The following is an 18,286-nucleotide window of genomic DNA, read 5'->3' on the forward strand; positions in this document are numbered from 1 at the left end:
TGTTAAAAAACCACTGACTCAGAGAAACTGTTTGCTTTAACGTGTTCAAAACAGAGCTCAAATTCTGTTATTTGGTGATGCCAAAGGTGTCTTAAAAAAAAAAAAAGTAGTATTCTAGATTAGTCCGTGGGTGGTGCAAACAGTTAACGTGCTCAGCTGCTAACTGGGTTTGAGTCTACCCATAGGTGCTTTGGAAGAAAGGCCTAGTGATCTACTTCTGAAAAACCAGCCATTGAAAACCCTACGGATTACAGCTTTATTCTAATTCCCATTGGGTCATTGTGAGCTGGAATTGACTCGATGGCAACTGGTTTTATTCTAGACTTGGGTTGATGGTGGAGGAAGACTTATAAAGAAGCCTGGCCTAGTCCCCCAGTTGTCTCCCCTAGCTCACCACCATCCCTGCCATCCTGATACATAAACTTGGCTAGACTTAGTTTGAGCTTGAGAGATAGGGAAGAAAGTGCAGAAAAGAGCAAAAACCTAGGGGCCCTTTGGAACAGTTAGAGTGCACAAAGAAGTGGGAATTAGGAATTGAAGGTATCTTGCCTGTTTCTCTTCTAGCCACTACCTCCTTCGAAGTTTCAAGTGTCAACATTTGAAATCCTTTAACAGAATGTTTTATTAAGAAGCCTCTCGGGGTTCCTTTCCATTTTCCTGTCCAATTCAGAAATCAGAAGGCTAATTCTTAGAATGCAAAAATATAAACTTCAAACAAAAGTGAGGGTAGTCAGCAGAAGTCTGTACTCAGAGAAGCTTCTCCGGATGCTGCCGGAAGCCAGAAAGATCTGATTCTCTTCCACGCTGTCTTGGCTTTGCCGCGCTAATGGTAGAAAAAGTTTGTTTCTTCTCTTAAAAGAAGCAGATGTGACTTGGAGAAACATGGACAGCAGATGTGTTAAGCAAAATTTTTCATTTTAAATGGTAATTTATCGGACCATAAGTTACATTAACTCATGAGGTGAGTGGTTAACTCTTTTTCACCAACTCAGAAGGATAATTTATGTAAGTGCTAATATAGATCATGAATCAAAGAAAACACCCTTCTCATCTTTGCTTGGTTTTTTAAGAAAAGTGAACACTAAATTCCCAAGCCTTCAATGTATGTAAAGACTTACTGGCCACTGAGGGGACCTATCCCTTCGAATGCCTGGATGCACATTCTGCTCCTGGAAGTAAAATTTCTTTCTCCTAGTGCTCAAGAGCTTGGTTGCTAACCAAAACACTGGCAGTTCAATCCAGCAGCTGCTCCTTGGAAACCCTATGCGGCAGTTCTACTCTGTCCTATAAGGTTGCCATCAGTTGGAATCGACTCTACGGCTATGGGTTTGGATTTTTTTTTTAAAGGTGTTACACGGGCTCTTAAAGAAAGCTGGAAAAGGATCTCAGTCCATATATACATGCTGAACTGGAAACACTTGCATGAGGTTAAGTGTTTAAGTCAAGGGCACTTAACAAAGGCTTGAATGAGTGCCTACAGCCCAGGTCATTGATAAAATGAACAGATGCTGTTGCTATAGGCCCTTCAGGGTGAAAAAAGGAGTAGGGTCAACCTCTTTATTAGGTACAGTAGGCACAGTGCCTATGGTACACATTACTTTTAGGGGCTCTAGTTTTTAAATTTCTATTAAAATAAAATAAGTCATATTTACATCAATGCAGTGGTTTTCCTGACTGCAATTAAGGGCATGAAATTGGAGTTGTTGGCCTTTTAACCACTATAGGTTAGAAAGCGGCCTGTGGTATTTTGCTGAGATGCAAAATTTGCTCTGATAAAATAATTTCCACAGAAATTTGACTCCTATCCTCTTTACAGGGCAGAGTAAAATTTGACTTCTACTGCACAAACTTTGTCTCCTAAATGTTCCAAAAATAAATGCACTATTCAATCACAGCATTCAGGAATCTACTTAATTTTAACTCAGTAAAGGCAGAGATATCATAACAAGCCCTTAAAGGTGAAAATCTACACATGAGAAATCTATTCACGATGCCTTTGAAAAATATCACCAAAAGTATAAAACATGTTCCTTAGCCGTCAAGGCTTAGCTTCCCCTTAGAAGAGGGAGAAGTAGATACCTTCTATGCTTAAAGAGTGTGAGGTAAGGTCCTTTCATGTTGTTAAGTGCATCATTGACATATCGTGGAACTGTCAGCTACACAATATATTGTTCTCACTATCATAATGGGTACATAAACAAATTCTGTTTTCAATTTTGAAAAAAAAATGTATTGTGGCCTTTTTTAATAAAAACAATAAGGTAGTGAGTTGTGTTAAATGGTAAAAATGATTAACTAGAAATTGCTGTAATACGTAATCAAGCATAACATTAAAAAAAAAAAGCCTGTGAATTGGAAAACAATTGCAACAATAAGTGTCAGTAACAGTATTCTGACAATGTGAAATTATAATATGTAAAATAGCTAAACCTTATTTAAGTATTGGATCAATAAGCATGGTCAGACATGAAAATATATGCTATCTTATAAAATATTAGACATTAGATAGCTCTAAAACTTTCCTAATGTATTATTTAGGGGAAGACTGATATAATATTTCCCTCATCAACATAATTAAAGATTATGAAACCTCAGAATTTTGCAAACTATTCCAGAACACTATTATGAATATTAATTATCATTGTATGTGACCATGGGAACTACTCCCAGTTAATTAAATTTTAACAGTTTAGATTCTGGCTGAATGAGAGCTTCCAAAATAGGTCAGTTAGATTTTAAGTACCCTGAGGGTTTTAAATTCCACTGTCCAGACTAATGATCAAGTGGATAGATTTGGAGTCAGCAAGACATATATTCAAATCTCACCGTTGCTACTAATTACATATGTGACCTTGGATGAGCTTTCTAACTTTTCTATTCTTCCTATGTTTAGAAAAAAAAGATAAAAAGGTCACATATGTTCAGAGTTGTGGTGAATATTGCATAAGACAGAAAGATAAAGTGCTTAGCTCAATATCTGGTATATAATAAAAGTTTTTAAATGTTTTCTTACTACTAATACTACCTCTGCTGCTATTAGTATTGTATTTCCCTACAACACATAGCATATTTCTAGGAACTAAGTGGATAGTACCAAAAAAAAAAAAAAATTCCGTTGCCATCGAGTCAATTCCAACTCACAGTGACCCTATAGCGACCCTATAGGACAGAGCAGAACTGCCCCATAGGGTTTCCAAGGAGCAGATGGTGGTTTCAAACTGCTGACCTTGTGGTTAGTAGCCTGAGTTCTTAACCACTCCACCAGGGCTCCAAGTGGATAGTAGGTACTTACAATCAGTTGCTGGTTGAGAGCATTTCATGATAACACTGATTCTGTTGCTGAAAAATTAAATCATATTCCTCTAGTAAACTGAGATAGGGAAGGTAATTAAAAATCACTAATATGGATATTTAATAGATATTCTAACTTTGAAAATGAACAAAGGTTTTATTAAAATTGCTTCTGGTGAGCGTTCTTTTGCTCTTTTATTATGGATCTTTGCTAAATATTAGGCAACTCTCACTTGAGTTGGAGCCCTGGTGGCACAGTGGTTAAGAGTTAGGCTGCTAACCAAAAGGTCGGCAGTTCGAATCCATCGCTCTTTGGTTCTATCCTGTCCTATACAGTCACTATGAGTTGGAATCAACTCGATGGCAATGGGTTTGGTTTTGGTCTCTATAACTTGAGTTGAGCCTGGGTGGTGCAAGAGGTTTGTGACTGGCTGCTAACCTGGAGGTTGGTCGTTCAAACCCATCCAGTGATTGAGTGGAAGAAAGGCCTGCCAAAATGGGTCCATAAAGATTACAGCCAAGAAAACCCTATGGAGCAGTTCTACTCTGCAACACATGGGGTCGTCATGAGTCAAGGCTGACTCGATGGCAGCTAATGACAACATCATCACTTTGTGGTGTTAAAAGAGTAACTCAGTATCTAGACCACTACTTAATTTTAAAAAATAAAGCAGTGGATACCAGTTTTAAATATGTAGCTAAAATGCCAGACCAAGTCTTAAAAATCCTATTCTCTCTTTCCTTGGTATCTTCCCTTTATGAACTGTAATCCCTTTAAAAATTAAAGCTGTTTCTAAGTAAATGGATCCATGAAACCTAGTCCCCTAGGATTCTGATATCTGACTTTTCTGTAGAATTTACTTATGGCTTTATTCTGGCACAATACTCTGGGGACAAAATGTATATGAAACCATGGATCATCTATACAGATCAACTTCTATGGATATTATATTGTTATCTATGTAAAAAAAGTTTTTTATTTGGAAAGGGGTATTAAAGAAAATACTTCCCCATATGTATTTTAATTTCCTTAGAACATAAATGTATTTTGTTAATTCCTAAACTTGACATATCCCGGTTATAGTATCAGTTTCTTACTTTCTAAATCTTCCTTCCTAACAGCAAAACATTATATTATTTGTGGGTAAATTAAAATGTAATAACAGTCTAGGTATGTTATATGACTTTTTATGTTTCAAGAAGGATCATGTTTTCTACAATTCAATGTGTATTTCTGATTATGATAATTACATTAGACAGAAAAGATGGAAAATTAATGAGTAGAATAAAGAGCTGTCAGAGCAGTATCACTGACTACAGAAATGATTAAAAACACAGGGAAGAAAAAAGAATAATTCTTCAACATACAAAATTGAAGGAATGCCTCTAAAATAGTCACACTTCTGATAAATTCTATGTTCTAGGTGAAAGTAAGAAAGTGGAAAAGCAGGAATTCTTTTTTCTTTTTTTTTACTGTACTTTAGATGAAGGTTTACAGAACAAAGTTTCTCATTAAACAGTACACATATTGTTTTATGACATTGGTAACAACTCCACGACATGTCAACACTCTCCATTCTCAACTTTGGGTTCCCCATTAGCAGCTCTCCTGTCCTATTCTGCATTCTAGTCCTTGCCCTTGGGCTGTTATGCCCCTTTAGTCTCACTTTGTTTTATGGGCCTATCTAATCTTTGGCTGAAGGGTGAACCTTGGGAATGAGTTCATTACTAAGCTAAAAAGGTGTCCGGGGACCATACTCTCAGGGTTTCTCCAGTCTCTGTCAGGCCAGTAAGTCTGGTCTTTGTTTGTGAGTTAGAATTTTGTTCTACATTTTTCTCCAGCTCTGTCTGGGACCCTCTATTGTCATCCCTGTCAGAGCAGTCAGTGGTGGTAGCCAGGCACCATCTAGTTGTACTGGACTCAGTCTGGTGGAGGCCATGGTAGATGTGGTCCATTAGTCCTTTGGACTAATCTTTCCCTTGTATCTTTAGGTTTCCTCATTCTTCCTTGTTCCCAAAGGGATGAAACCAGTGGAGCATCTTAGATGGCCAGAAAAGCTGGAATTCTTATAGGTCTAAACCAGTAGCTCTCAGCCCAGGTTGATTTTGCCTCTCAAGAAATATTTAGCAATGTATGGAGACATTTTTGGTTGAGGAGAGTGCTACTGGCATCTAGTGGGTAGAGGCCAGGGATGCTGCTAAACTTCCTACGGTACACAGGGAAGCCCCCTACAACAAAGAACTATGCTGCCCAAATGTCAATAGTTCCAAGACTGAGAAACCCTAGTCCAAATCTGGTTGTTACCAGTCATTTAAATTAGCCCTTCCCCACTCACTAGCAATAACAAAACTTACAACTGCCTCTGTAACAACCAGATACAAATTTTAATTGGCAATATAATTGGAAACAGTCATTAGATAAACTCAAATAGTTAATTATGACTACGGATGTACTTAACAATGACCGCTGATCATATAAATGAGACAAAACTTCGATTACCAAATTAACTAAATTATTTTACTATTCACCAAATATCATAGTAATTGATTTTTTAATTGACTGGTGTGCCTTATATTTGCTTCATTTCCCGTCTATCTTTTGATGACTTGAATAGTTGATGACCAGAGGTAAGAGAGTAAGAGAAGGAGAAATTAAGAAGGCTTAATGAATCACAAATTGCATTCTCTTGTCTTGGTCATTTGCAGGTGGATTGCCTTGTATGTTTATTTATAATTTAATAACAAAGTCAACTAGACCAAAATCTAGTTTGAAATGTTGGAGAAATAATAATTTCCCTCCTTAAGCAATAAATAAAAGTAAATTCATTTTCTTTTAGGTTCAAGTATATAGGCTTTGGGGATGCAAATAGAACAGCCTATCAATTAATCTACAATAGTTTGACTCTGAAGTTCGACTCTAAGAATACAGTGAGTGCACTATGGTTATTGACAGAAAATTTAAAAAGAACAATTTTAAAAGACCAAGAGTCTGTAAGTCTCATATATCTGTTTAGCCTTTAACTTAATGTGGAAATTCTCAAATACTTGAAAATTGATAGGAGATTAGAAATTTTATCCCTCATTCTTTCTTTTTATTGTAACCTTCATACTGGTATCAGCTTTCAGTGAAACCTAAAGACCTTAATGAGATTAAACATTAAAGAGAAATAAGGGGCAGTTCTCTGGATTAAAATTTTAACTGGAACCTATGATGAGAAAATCCTACCTCTGCTGTTGACTTCTCCCAATTCCCGAGGCTACTCTTGCCAAAGCAATCTAGATTACTCATGCCACATTTATCTGTTCATTCATTTAACACTTTCTAAAAGAAAGACTAAAACATACTAGTGCTTATTAGATTTCTTTTTCCATGTTTATAAAATATAGTGTTATTGAGGGACCACACATAAAATTTAAATTAAGATCTTCTGGAAAGGAGTCTTACAAATGATTGTAATACTTTCCTGCAATCATCTGTAGAATACAGATTATTAGAAATTTTCTAATAGTTTTCTTCATATTATAGTAACAAATTCCTAGTATCTATTTTTTAAGGTAATTAACTTGTTTCTGATCAATATAATGTTTGAAAAGGGAGGCAAGTCTTGGAAGATAACAATGCATATTTTCCCACTAATTCTTCTTTATTATTTTATTGAGGTCTAACATATACAGTATATATAATTTATACTATATTATGTAATGTATATACAGTAACTTGTACAGATCTTAAGTACACAGTTCATTACATTCCATGTTTCCAAATTCTGTAGCTAGAGTCATACTGGAGTCATTCACACAGATCAAAATACAGAACATTTGTCTAAAAAGTGCCCTCATGCCTAGGGATACCCACACTTTAGAGGTAATTACTACCCTGATTTCCATCACGGTAGGCTAGTTTTGCCTCTTCTTGAAGTTTATATAAACGAAAGATAGTATGTCTTGTGTCTGGCTGCTTTTGCTCAACATAATGTTTTGGAAATTGAAAAGGATTTGAAGCACTTACTAATGAAGATCAAAGACCACAGCCTTTGGTATGGATTGCACCTCAACATAAAGAAAACAAAACTCCTCACAACTGGACCAATGAGCAACATCATGATAAACGGAGCAAAGATTGAAGTTGTCAAGGATTTCATTTTACTTGGATCCACAATCAACAGCCACAGAAGCAGCAGTCAAGAAATCAAAAGACACATTGCATTGGATAAATCTGGTGCAAAGGACCTCTTTAAAGTGTTGAAGAGCAAAGATGTCACCTTGAAGACTAAGGCGCACCTGACCTAAACCATGGTATTTTCAATTGCATCTTATGCATGTGAAAGCTGGGCAATGAATAAGGAAGACCAAAGAAGAGTTGATGCCTTTGAATTGTGGAGTTGGTAAAGAATATTGAATATACCATGGACTGCCAAAAGAATGAACAAATTTGTCTTGGAAGAAGTACAATCAGAATGCTCCTTGGGAGCAAGGATGGCGAGACTGCGTCTTACATACTTTGGACATGTTGTCAGGAGGGATCAGTCCCTGGAGAAGGATGTCATGCTTGGGTTAGCGGAAAAGAGGAAGACCCTCAACCAGGTGGATTGACACAGTGGCTGCAACAATGAGTTCAAGCATAATGAGGATCGTAAGGGTGACGCAGGGCCGGGCAGTGTTTCATCCTTGCTATGAGTTGGAACCGACTTGACGGTACCTAACAACAACAATGTTTTGGAGATTAATCTATGTTTGTGTGTATCAGTAGTTCATTTATTTTTAAATATTTGAATAGTGTTGCATTGAATTTATCTCCTTTCCTATTGAATTGCTTCCAGTTTTTAGCTATTATTAATAAAAATGACATGAAGATTTCTTGTATACATTTTTTGAAGGGCATATGATTCATTTGTTGTAGTTATGTGCCGTTAAGTTGATTTCGACTCATAGCAAACCTATAGGACAGAGTAGAACAGCCCCATAGAGTTTCCTAGGCTGTGATCTCTACGGGAGCAGATTGCCAGGTTTTTTCTCCTGCAGAGTGGCTAGTAGTTTCAAACTGCTCACCTTTTGGTTAGCAGCTGAGTGCTTAACCACTGAGTCACAAGGGATCCTTATAATTCATTTATCTTGGGTATATATCTAGGAAAGGAGCCCTGGTGGTGCTGTGGTTAAGTGCTTGCCTGCTAACCCAGAGGTCAGTGGTTTGAACCCACCAGCCCCTCTATGGGAGAAGAGACCTGGCTATCTGCTTCCATAAGGATTACAGCCTAGGAAACCCTACAGGGCAGTTCTGCTCTGTCCTATAGGGTCACTGTGTGTTGGAATTGACTTGGCAGCAACAGGTTTATAGAACAAGGAGGAGAATTACTGGGTCGTAGGATATACGCATGTTTAGCTTTAGTAGGTAGCACCATTGTTCCCCAAAGTGGTCAAATATTTTCCACTCCCATCAGCAGTGTATGAAAGACTCAGTTGCCTCATGTCCTCACCAATACTTGGTACTGTCAGTCCTTTCAATGGTTGTCATCGGGGTAGTGGGTAGTGGTATCTCATTGTGGCTTTAATTGGAAGGGTAAAGAAAGTAATGAACAAGAAAGAAGTGGGCAAACTCTGCAGATTCCACCCCTGCATGTCCCTTCCACTCATGCCATCATTCTCCTTCCTACAGATGCCTCCCCAGATATTCAGCGTGTGTATAACTGGGATAAACTGCAAAGGTCTCTCCAAATGAGAACAAGCAGGGCAGAATAGATATTCCTGACATACATATCAGTATAAAAAAAAATTACGTAAGGGTTTTATATCTTTATGGACACTTTGAAACAGAAAAACTCAAATTACTAATGCCTATGAATGGGTTCCACATATAGAATAATAATGAATGAGTCATTTGATGTTTAAGTTTAGCGTACTTGAGAGCTGAGCCAAAATATACACCTGTGCCAATAATTGTGGGTAATACAATTATGTTCCAAAAGACACACAAACAAATGCAACAGTACAGCTGTCTCTGGTGGCACCTTAAAAGCAAAAATACATTTTTTCCACACTGTATTGTAGGAATTTTCTTCTTCTTTTTAAACTTTATTATATATTTACTCCATATAAAAGCCAAGTTTACTGACCAACTTAATAATGTAGCTATCCATAAAAAAAATCCATGGAGAATATTAAAAATTAAATTCTAAATTAAAATTAAACCTGTGGTGCTTTTTAAGTAAAAAAATAACTCTTATTATTAACCACAAATATCCTGGAGAAATTATTCATCATCTTTTCCTTAAAGAAGATTGGTTCTAGGATTAGTTTCTATTTAAAATATTGCATGTTGTCTGTGCTATCAAGTTAATTTCAACTGACTCATAGTAACCCTATAGGACAGAGGAGAACTGCCCCGTAGTGTTTCTAAGGCTGTAATCTTTGTAGTAGAAGATATAGCCAGGTCTTTTCTCCTGTGGAGCGGCTGGTGGGTTCAAACCATTGACCTTCCAATTAGCAGCCGAGAGCTTAATGATTACCCTTAAAATATAGCATAGGATAAAGAAAAAAAATTTTATATTCACATATTAATGAACTTGAAAATATTTATTCTGCAAATAGTTATGCACACACACACATAAAAACACACCTCCATCCAGGATTTTGATCCCTCCCTCATGAATGTTTTTAATGTGGCTCTATTATTTATTTTCCAGTAGGAAAAAAAGACTGAGATATAGCAACCCAAATAGAGCAAACTGAAGAACAGATATCTGAGAGAACCAGATTTTGAAGTCCTTTCCATAGTCTAGCCCAGTGTTTCCTCAACTGGGTTATGCAGAAGGAATGCTGTACACTATATTTTCCCCTTTGAAAGTCCACCATTTAAATTAGTGTATTAAATGTTCAGAGGAGGCCTGAAATAAAGAAACCTACTTAACTTAGCTTTACATATTGATCCATTAGCCCCCTTGACCAAGGAATTCTACTCTACTTTTTATTTTTTAGTAAACCTATTAATATCCTTCAGAATAAAGTTTATGCCCTGTTTTAGACCATCTTTAGCCAAATGTGAAATTCCCTTTGATTTAGTGGTAGTTCATCACAAATTAGTTATCTGTTTCCTTGAAAAAGAAAAATCTCAGCTATGAGCATCATTCCAAAATGGTATTAAGCTCTTAGGAATAGATAAATGAGATAGAGGGAGGAGGGGTGATAGAGATTACTGGATCTGGACATTTGACTTCAAATGAAAATATGACATCTGAACCTCAGTGCAAACTATGGATTTAGTTAATGTACCAATACTAGTTCATCAATGGGAACAAATGTACCATATCACACTAATACAAGATGTTACTAGGAGAAACCGTTTGCAGGAGGGTTAAGGGGTTTTTAGGAACTTTCTATGCAATTTCTCTTAAAGTTTCTCTAAAAATACAGTATATTAAAAAAGAATTCAACAACAACAAACATGGTATCCATACACCCACTGAGATCCATCTGCCATACCTTTCTTCTCCTAGCTCTCTCTACTTCAGAGACCCCAGGAGCATATAAATCCCTTTGACATGACATACTTGCAATTATACTTTCTGAACAGATTAGTAGATATAGAGAACGAATTATAACTTCCCTGGAATTCACAGTAGTGACAGTAAACTCTGTGAGGAAGTGTAGAACATTATATATAGAATTCCTAGAAAAGGCACCAAGAGAGGAGAAAGCAAGACAAAGTCTCTAGTAATGTTTGCACTTCTCTGAAATCAGCAGGGCTATAAACTGGTGTGTGTTGCTAAGAAGAAAAACTATAGTCTTTGGGAATGATTAAGGTATGAGACATGAATGAGAAATATATCCACCCCAGGCAAATTTATTTCATTCAGCTGGTATTTCTTCTGTAAAATAATTGCATAAATTTTCCTCTCACTCTTTAAAATGAATTCCACTGAATACAGTTTAAAATTTCAAAAGTAGATCCAGGGATAAATCCAAGAAAAACAGCACACTTCAAAGGAGAACGTGAAGCCAATTTCATAACTAAGTGTGAGTACTCAGATATTTCTTTAAATATTAACCACAGTAAACTCACCAAACACAATACAAATGCAAAGAGTAGCCACAACACCAAAAAGAAAACCTGTTCACAATGATGTGCTTCAGATGCCTGACTGGGACTCTCGTTCTTTTGAAATGAGGCCACAGTTTGGATTCACATTTTTCACTTGGCCTAACAGATCACGCCTAACTCAACCCAAGTGAAGTTGTAAAATTCAGTTACCTGCACAAAACCACAAGCTGTGAAGTCCTCGAACAAGGGTAGACTTGGGCGGTCTTCTCGGTGGATGGTGAGTCTGTACATGGTTAGAGTTTCACCCGGTGCTGGAGATTCATCCACCAGGAACATGGAGATTGTGTTCATCCCTAACCCCAGAGGATAGCTGGCAAAGCTGGCGGGAGAGAGGAAGAAGGAGGAGGGGCAGAGAGAGAAGCAAGGGAAGGGAGAGAGGAAAGAGAAGGGAGAGACAAGTATTCATCCCAAACAGAATTATTTCACATTTATTTCACAATTATTTGCACAGGAGGAGCCCTGGTGGCGCAGTGGTTAAGAGCTCGGGTGCTAACCAAAAGGTCAGCAGCTCAAATTCACCAGCTGCTCCTTGGAAACCCTATGGGGCAGCTCTACTCCATTCTACAGAGTCACTATGAGTCGGAATTGACTCAACAGCAACATTTTTTAACTTTTGTTTTTGTTTGGGGGGTTATTTGCATTGGAAACAGGTAAAGTCTCTACAATTTCAAAAGAAAACTAAAGTATGAAAACTTTTGTTGTACAGTTTTTTGCTATGCCAAGAGCAGTTTACAGAGCAAATCATGCCCTACGTCAACCAAGGGGAGAAAAACATAAACCAAACCAGTTGCCATCAAGTCAATTCTGATTCATGGCGACCCCATGTATGTCAGAGTAGAGCTGTGCTCCGTAGGGTTTTCAATGGTTAATACTTGGAAGAAGCAGCAGTCTGCTTCAGTAGAGATTTACAGCCTTGAAAACCCCATGGGGTCGCTACAAGTATTGACTCAGCGGCAGTGGATTTGGGGGAATTTTTTGGAAGAAGGTTGACAGGCTTTCTCCCAACATGCCTCTGGGTGGACTCAAACCTCCAACTTTTCAGTTAGCAGTAGAGTGCATTAACTGCACCACCACTCCCAAATAAAGGAAAGGGAATTAATATTAATTAACTACCTGTCAGAGCCATACGTTATTTCATTTAATACTTTTGGCCACTCTATACAAAAACTACGATTGTCCCTATCTTAAACATAAAAAGACCATGACATACAACTGGTAAACAGATTGCCCACAGTTCCAGGGTTGGGATTCAGGTTGGTCTGGCTTGAATCCTCATCTCTTTTTACTAGACTTTCCTTGTTCCCATGGATGCTAAGTACATTTCTTTGCGTATAACAAGGAAACAGGAGTATCTTCCTTGCCACTTAGATGACATGTAACAAGATTCTATCTTCTGTTCATAACGACAGAGCAAAGAGTTGGTGATTCTCAAAACAGTCAACCACCACCCCCACTACAACAAAATCCCGGTGAGACTAGGAAAGTCAGTGTTACTATATCCACAAATTGTTGCCAATATGTGCAATAAGCAATCAACCCCTGGATATTTGAAAACTTGAGGAGTTAAGTTGGGCTAGAAGGATGCTGAAATACTACTAGCCCAACTTGAAAATAATGGTAAAATTTTTATTGAAAGGGTTCTCCACTTGATGGAAACTGTTTTGTTGTTGTTATTGTTGTTTTAATGTTATATAAGGAGATCCTCTCTTCTTACAAAGTTGTTACAAAGCTTGTTGGCAGATCAGTAGAGACCTGATGTGCTTTTTTTTTTTTTTTCACCACATGACACCTGAAAAGGGAAGATCCAGAGGCTCTCAGGTCTCAGATTTTCTGAACCATTTCCAAAGGCTGTCTCAGATGTCTGCTTCCACTCTGATGACTTAATGCAGCCCCATCAGCATCCCCATACCTTGGCCCTGCCTGCTCGTAGAGGTGCACCTTGCACTGACACTTGGAAGTCTCTGCTCCGATAGTCACTGTTACCACATCAAATGGGACTTCAGAGGAATAATCTTTGATCTTCGGATGAAACTCTGGATTTAGTTCCAAGTGTGGATGTGTGAAGATCTGCTTGATATGACACAGTGTGTGTTTATCTGTCAAAAACAAAACAAAACCAATGACAAAGAAAATACAACTGTGAAGTGTATAAACATTCAAAAATCGTATACGATTAGGGTTTTGTTTTTTTTTTTCCCTTTGACCAACTTCAGTGAACACTACTGATTTTCCACTCAGCACCTTGGCCACAGTTGGTTTGTTACTTCAGCTACATGGTCTATTTGTCAATTTTGTAGAATTTGCCTGGTATAACAGTTACTGGCTTTAGTTGGTGTTATATAAATGATACTTTTTGCTCAGCCCTTGAAAGTTTAGAGATGTAGAAGACAGGAAAGTATCTCTCTAGTGGACTGATGATATTTTCATGGCATTTACTGCATGAAAAAGCAACTATGTAAACGAGAGTGATGTTTCTATGTGGTAGTGACAGTATGGGGGCCAGCAAGGAAAATTTCCTAACGAGGAATGTGATTAAACTGTCATTGGATTGATATAGCAGGTTATGAGCAGTAGGATGAAGTGATGAATGTGAACCAAACACTCAGATCATAAAAAAAGTCAACACAGGAATTTGAAGTTTTCTTCCTTCTCAGCCCACCTCAACCTGAGAAAGTATCATAAAGCATAAGAGCCAAATGCTATACTCTGCTCATTCTGTTATAAACCTAGAAAATAATTCACACTATTGATTTGAAACCACTTAAAGAAAAAATAAGTCTATCTGGTAACTCAATTTTCCCAAAAGTATCTTGTTGAGAAAAAAAGAAAAATGGCATTATAGGCACATATACTGGCCACTGATAAATTATATTCAGTGTTAATATTTGGAATAAACAAATTACCCCAAAGAAGTTTAGCAAATGTTTTCCAAAGAAATATTACCATCTTCCCTTCTAAGGATCATTCTGACTGTACTTCCTCCAACACAGATTTTTTTCTTTCTTCTGGCAGCCCATGGTATAGTCGCTATTCTTTGCCAAAACCATAATTCAAAGATGTCAATTTTTCTTCCTTATTCATTGTCTAGCTTTTGCATGCATACGAGGCAATCGAAAATACCATGGCTTGGATCAGGCCCACCTTAGCCCTCAAAGTGACGTTTTTGCTTTTTAACACTTTGAAGGGGTCTTTTGCAGCTGATTCGCCCAATGCAATACGTTGTTCGATTTCTTGACTGCTGCTTCCATGAGTGTTGATTGTGGATCCAAGTAAAATGAAATCCTTGAGAACTTCAATATTTTCTCCATTTATCATGATGTTGCTTATTGGTCCAAATGTGAGGATTTTTGTTTTCTTTATGTTAAGGTGTAATCCATACTGAAGGCTGCAGTCTTTGATCTTCATCAGTAAGTGCTTCAAGTCCTCTTCACTTTCAACAATGCAAGGTTGTGTCATCTGCATACTGCAGGCTGTTAGTGAGTTTTCCTCCAATCCTGATGCCCTGTCTTCTTCATGTAGTCCAGCTTCTTGGACGATTTCCTCAGCATACAGATTGAATAGTTATGGTGAAGGGATACAACCCTGACGCACACCTTTCCTGGTTTTAAACCACCCGTATCTCCTGTTTTGTTTGAATGACTATGCAAAGGTTCCTCATGAGTACAATTAAGTGTGCTGGGATCTTATTTTTCGCAATATTATCCATAATTTGTTGTGATCCACACAGTCAAATGCCTTTGCATAGTCAATAAAACACAGGCCCTGGTGGCACAGCAGTTAAGATCTTGGCTGCAAACCCAAAGGTTGGCAGTTCAAATCCACCAGCTATCCTTGGAAACCCTACGGGGCAGTTCTACTCTGTTTTATAGGGTTGCTACCCTGGTGGCGTAGTGGTTAAGTGCTACTGCTGCTAACCAAAGGGTCAGCAGTTCGAATCTGCCAGGTGCTCCTTGGAAACTGTATGGGGAAGATTTACTCTGTCCTGTAGGGTCACTATGAGTCGGAATCGACTCGACGGCACTGGATTGGGTTTTTTATGTGTCAGAATCAACTAGACAACAACGGGTTTGGGTTTTGGTTAAACATCTTTCTGATATTCTCTGCTTTTAGCCAAGATCCATCTAACATCAGCAATGATATCCCTCCTTCCAGTCCTCTTCTGAATCCAGCTTGAATTTCTGACAGTTCCCTGTCTATGTACGGCTGCAACCACTTTTGAAAGACCTTCAGCAAAATTTTACTTGTGTGTGATATTAATGGTATTGTTTGGTAATTTCCACATTCTGTTAGATCACCTTTCTTTGGAATGGCCACAAATATGGATCCCTTCCAGTTGGTTGGACAGGTAGCTGCCTTCCAAATTTCTTGGCATAGACAAGTGAGCACTTCCAGTGCTTGATCTGTTTGTTGAAACATCTCAATTAGTATTCCATCAATTCCTGGAACCTTGTTTTTCACCAATGCCTTCAGTGCAGCTTCAACTTCTTCCGTAAGTGCCATTGGTTCTTTATCATATGCTGCCTCCTGAAATGACTGAATGTTGACCAATTCTTTTTGGTACATTGACTCTGTATTCCTTCCATCTTCTTTTGATACTTCATGTGTCATTCAATATTTTTCCCATAGAATCCTTCAACATTGCAACTTGAGAACTGAATTTTTTCTTCAGTTCTTTGAGCTTGAGAAATGCCAGGCGTGTTCTTCCCTTTTAGTTTTCTATCTCCAGGTCTTTGTACATTTCATTATAATTCTTTGCCTTCTCCTGCTGCCCTTTGAAATCTGTTCGGCTCTGTTTACTTCATCCATCTGCTTCAGCTACTCTGCGTTTCAAGAGTAGAAGGTGGAATATGCTATTAACTGTTGTTTCTTCCTTTCCTTTTATACAGATGTCACAATGACTTTTCTAAAATCAAACCTGACCATCTGCCTATGATTTTTTAACAGTTTCTCATCAACTCCATGGTCAATTCCAAGCTCTGATATGCAGACGAGGCATTTTTTGACCTCTTCTTCTTCCTCGTCTCTAGTCTTACTGCTCATTACATCCTAGACTTTGTGCCTCAACAAGACCAAAATTTTTCTATTTCTTTGATGAACGTGTGGACGTGCCACCAGATCCATGGCAATAGATACTGCCGGCCATGTGGAAGTTTTATTCTAGTAATCAGGACTTGGTGTCAGTATAACTCCCATCATCCACTGCAAGCATTTTTTTTTTAAACCATGTTTTTCTGAACTACTTTCTGTGGTTTTCTCGCCTATGGAAGAAAAACTATTCAGGTATAAATTAAGACCAATAACATAATAATATATTGTAGTTTCATTTTAGGAAAAAGTCTTAAGGAAAAAATAAACTAGTCAATTTGGTTGAATAACTCAGTGAATTGGGCAAACTATCCACTTGACTGATTTTACTTGCTAATTGACCTAATGGTCAACCAAAGATTTAATCTGTTTGATTTTTAAGTACGCTGCAGCTATAATTTTGCTGAACCTTCCAATTACTGGGAAACCCTGGTGGTGTAGTGGTTAAGTGTTATAGCTGCTAACCAAAAGGTCAGCAGTTCGAATCCACCAGTCACTCCTTGGAAACCCTATAGGGCAGTTCTACTCTGTCCTATAGGGTCGCTATGAGTTGGAATCAACTTGACGGCATTGGGTTTATTGTTGGTTTTTACCAACTACTGAAATCTTTTTATAATGAAGGACCAAAAAAAAAAAAAAAAACAAAGAGTAAGACTGTTTGTGTTATTCAAACTCATCCTGAAAAAGACCATAGCTTTTAATTCATATTCAACCAAAATAAAGCATTCATTTTTTTAATCAAAAATTCTTTCCAACATATTCTATGTTCAAGACACTAAGATAAGAACAGCAAAAACAGGATATTAGTCATGAGATATGATTCAAATGGAGACTATGAATCCAACATAACACTTTAAACAAGCTGGAGTTCAGAGCTATGGAATGTACTTGGGAGATGACCATTTCCTAGGCAGAAAGGGAATGTGTATACTTGTACTATATTTTATGCTCAGAACCAGCTAAGTGAATAACAAAGTAACAGATTGTGTTTTTCAAAATAGTAAACATAGAAGATGTACTTGAACTTACTAGGATATATTTTTATAAACATTCACCGAGAGTTCATTTCTCTGCATTTTATCTTTTCACTCAATGGTTTTCAGTGGGACTTGTCTATTTTAACACTAAAATTGAGCTCTTCATGAGATAAAATGTTCAATGATTCCACTGAGCATGATTTTATCAAGTGCCTACTTCTGGTTTCATCAGAAACTCACCACCTCTGGCATAAGGGCTGTGTCCCAGATCCCTGCTTGAAAGCTGAGTTCTGACATCATCTTCAACTGAATCATCCCTGCTGCCGCCCACAAACACCTGGTGTTTCCTTGGCACCCTTCCAACCCAGTCCCAACTTGCCTCAGGCCAGCTTACCTTAGATCTATGGGGAACCCAGTGTGAGGTATGGTGGTAGCAAGCTGCTTAACCTATTTGGCAAGTATATATGGAAAAGCTGTTTGAAGTTTGGCTGCTTTGAATGGATTTCTTTTAACCACAGAATTTTATTGCCCTCTTGAGGGATAATCATAACTCATATTAAACACCAGAACAGCCTAGATTCCTAGGGATGGTCCCACCTGTTCTGAGGCATCATCACATAGGGTCATATTTTAAATTTTATTTCATACTATAAAAGTAGAAAGATGAATTATGAAGGCCTGGGTAAGACTAGCTTTCATCAACTTAAAAACATGAACAACGTTAAATAGCTTATAGAACATGTTCACATCCTCTTTACCATGTTACCTGGGGCCTGAAAACAATGAGGTCATCCAGTACAATCCTTGCATTTTACAAATGAGGAAATGGAAGCCCTAA

General features: G+C 37.7%; 1 protein-coding gene across 1 annotated transcript in view; it reads right to left on the minus strand.

The window, feature by feature from the left end:
• The window catches only part of CPED1 (cadherin like and PC-esterase domain containing 1), a 306,881-nt gene that overhangs the window by 127,332 nt on the left and 161,263 nt on the right, over positions 1-18,286 (minus strand). The window contains exons 14-15 of the mRNA XM_003407021.4: positions 13,296-13,482; positions 11,537-11,705 (exon numbers count right to left, since the gene is read on the minus strand). Of these exons, the coding sequence (XP_003407069.1) occupies positions 11,537-11,705; positions 13,296-13,482 (356 nt within the window). The remainder of the gene's footprint in view (positions 1-11,536; positions 11,706-13,295; positions 13,483-18,286) is intronic.

This window comes from Loxodonta africana, chromosome 8, assembly GCF_030014295.1.
Source record: "Loxodonta africana isolate mLoxAfr1 chromosome 8, mLoxAfr1.hap2, whole genome shotgun sequence".
NCBI classification, from domain to species: Eukaryota; Metazoa; Chordata; class Mammalia; order Proboscidea; family Elephantidae; genus Loxodonta; species Loxodonta africana.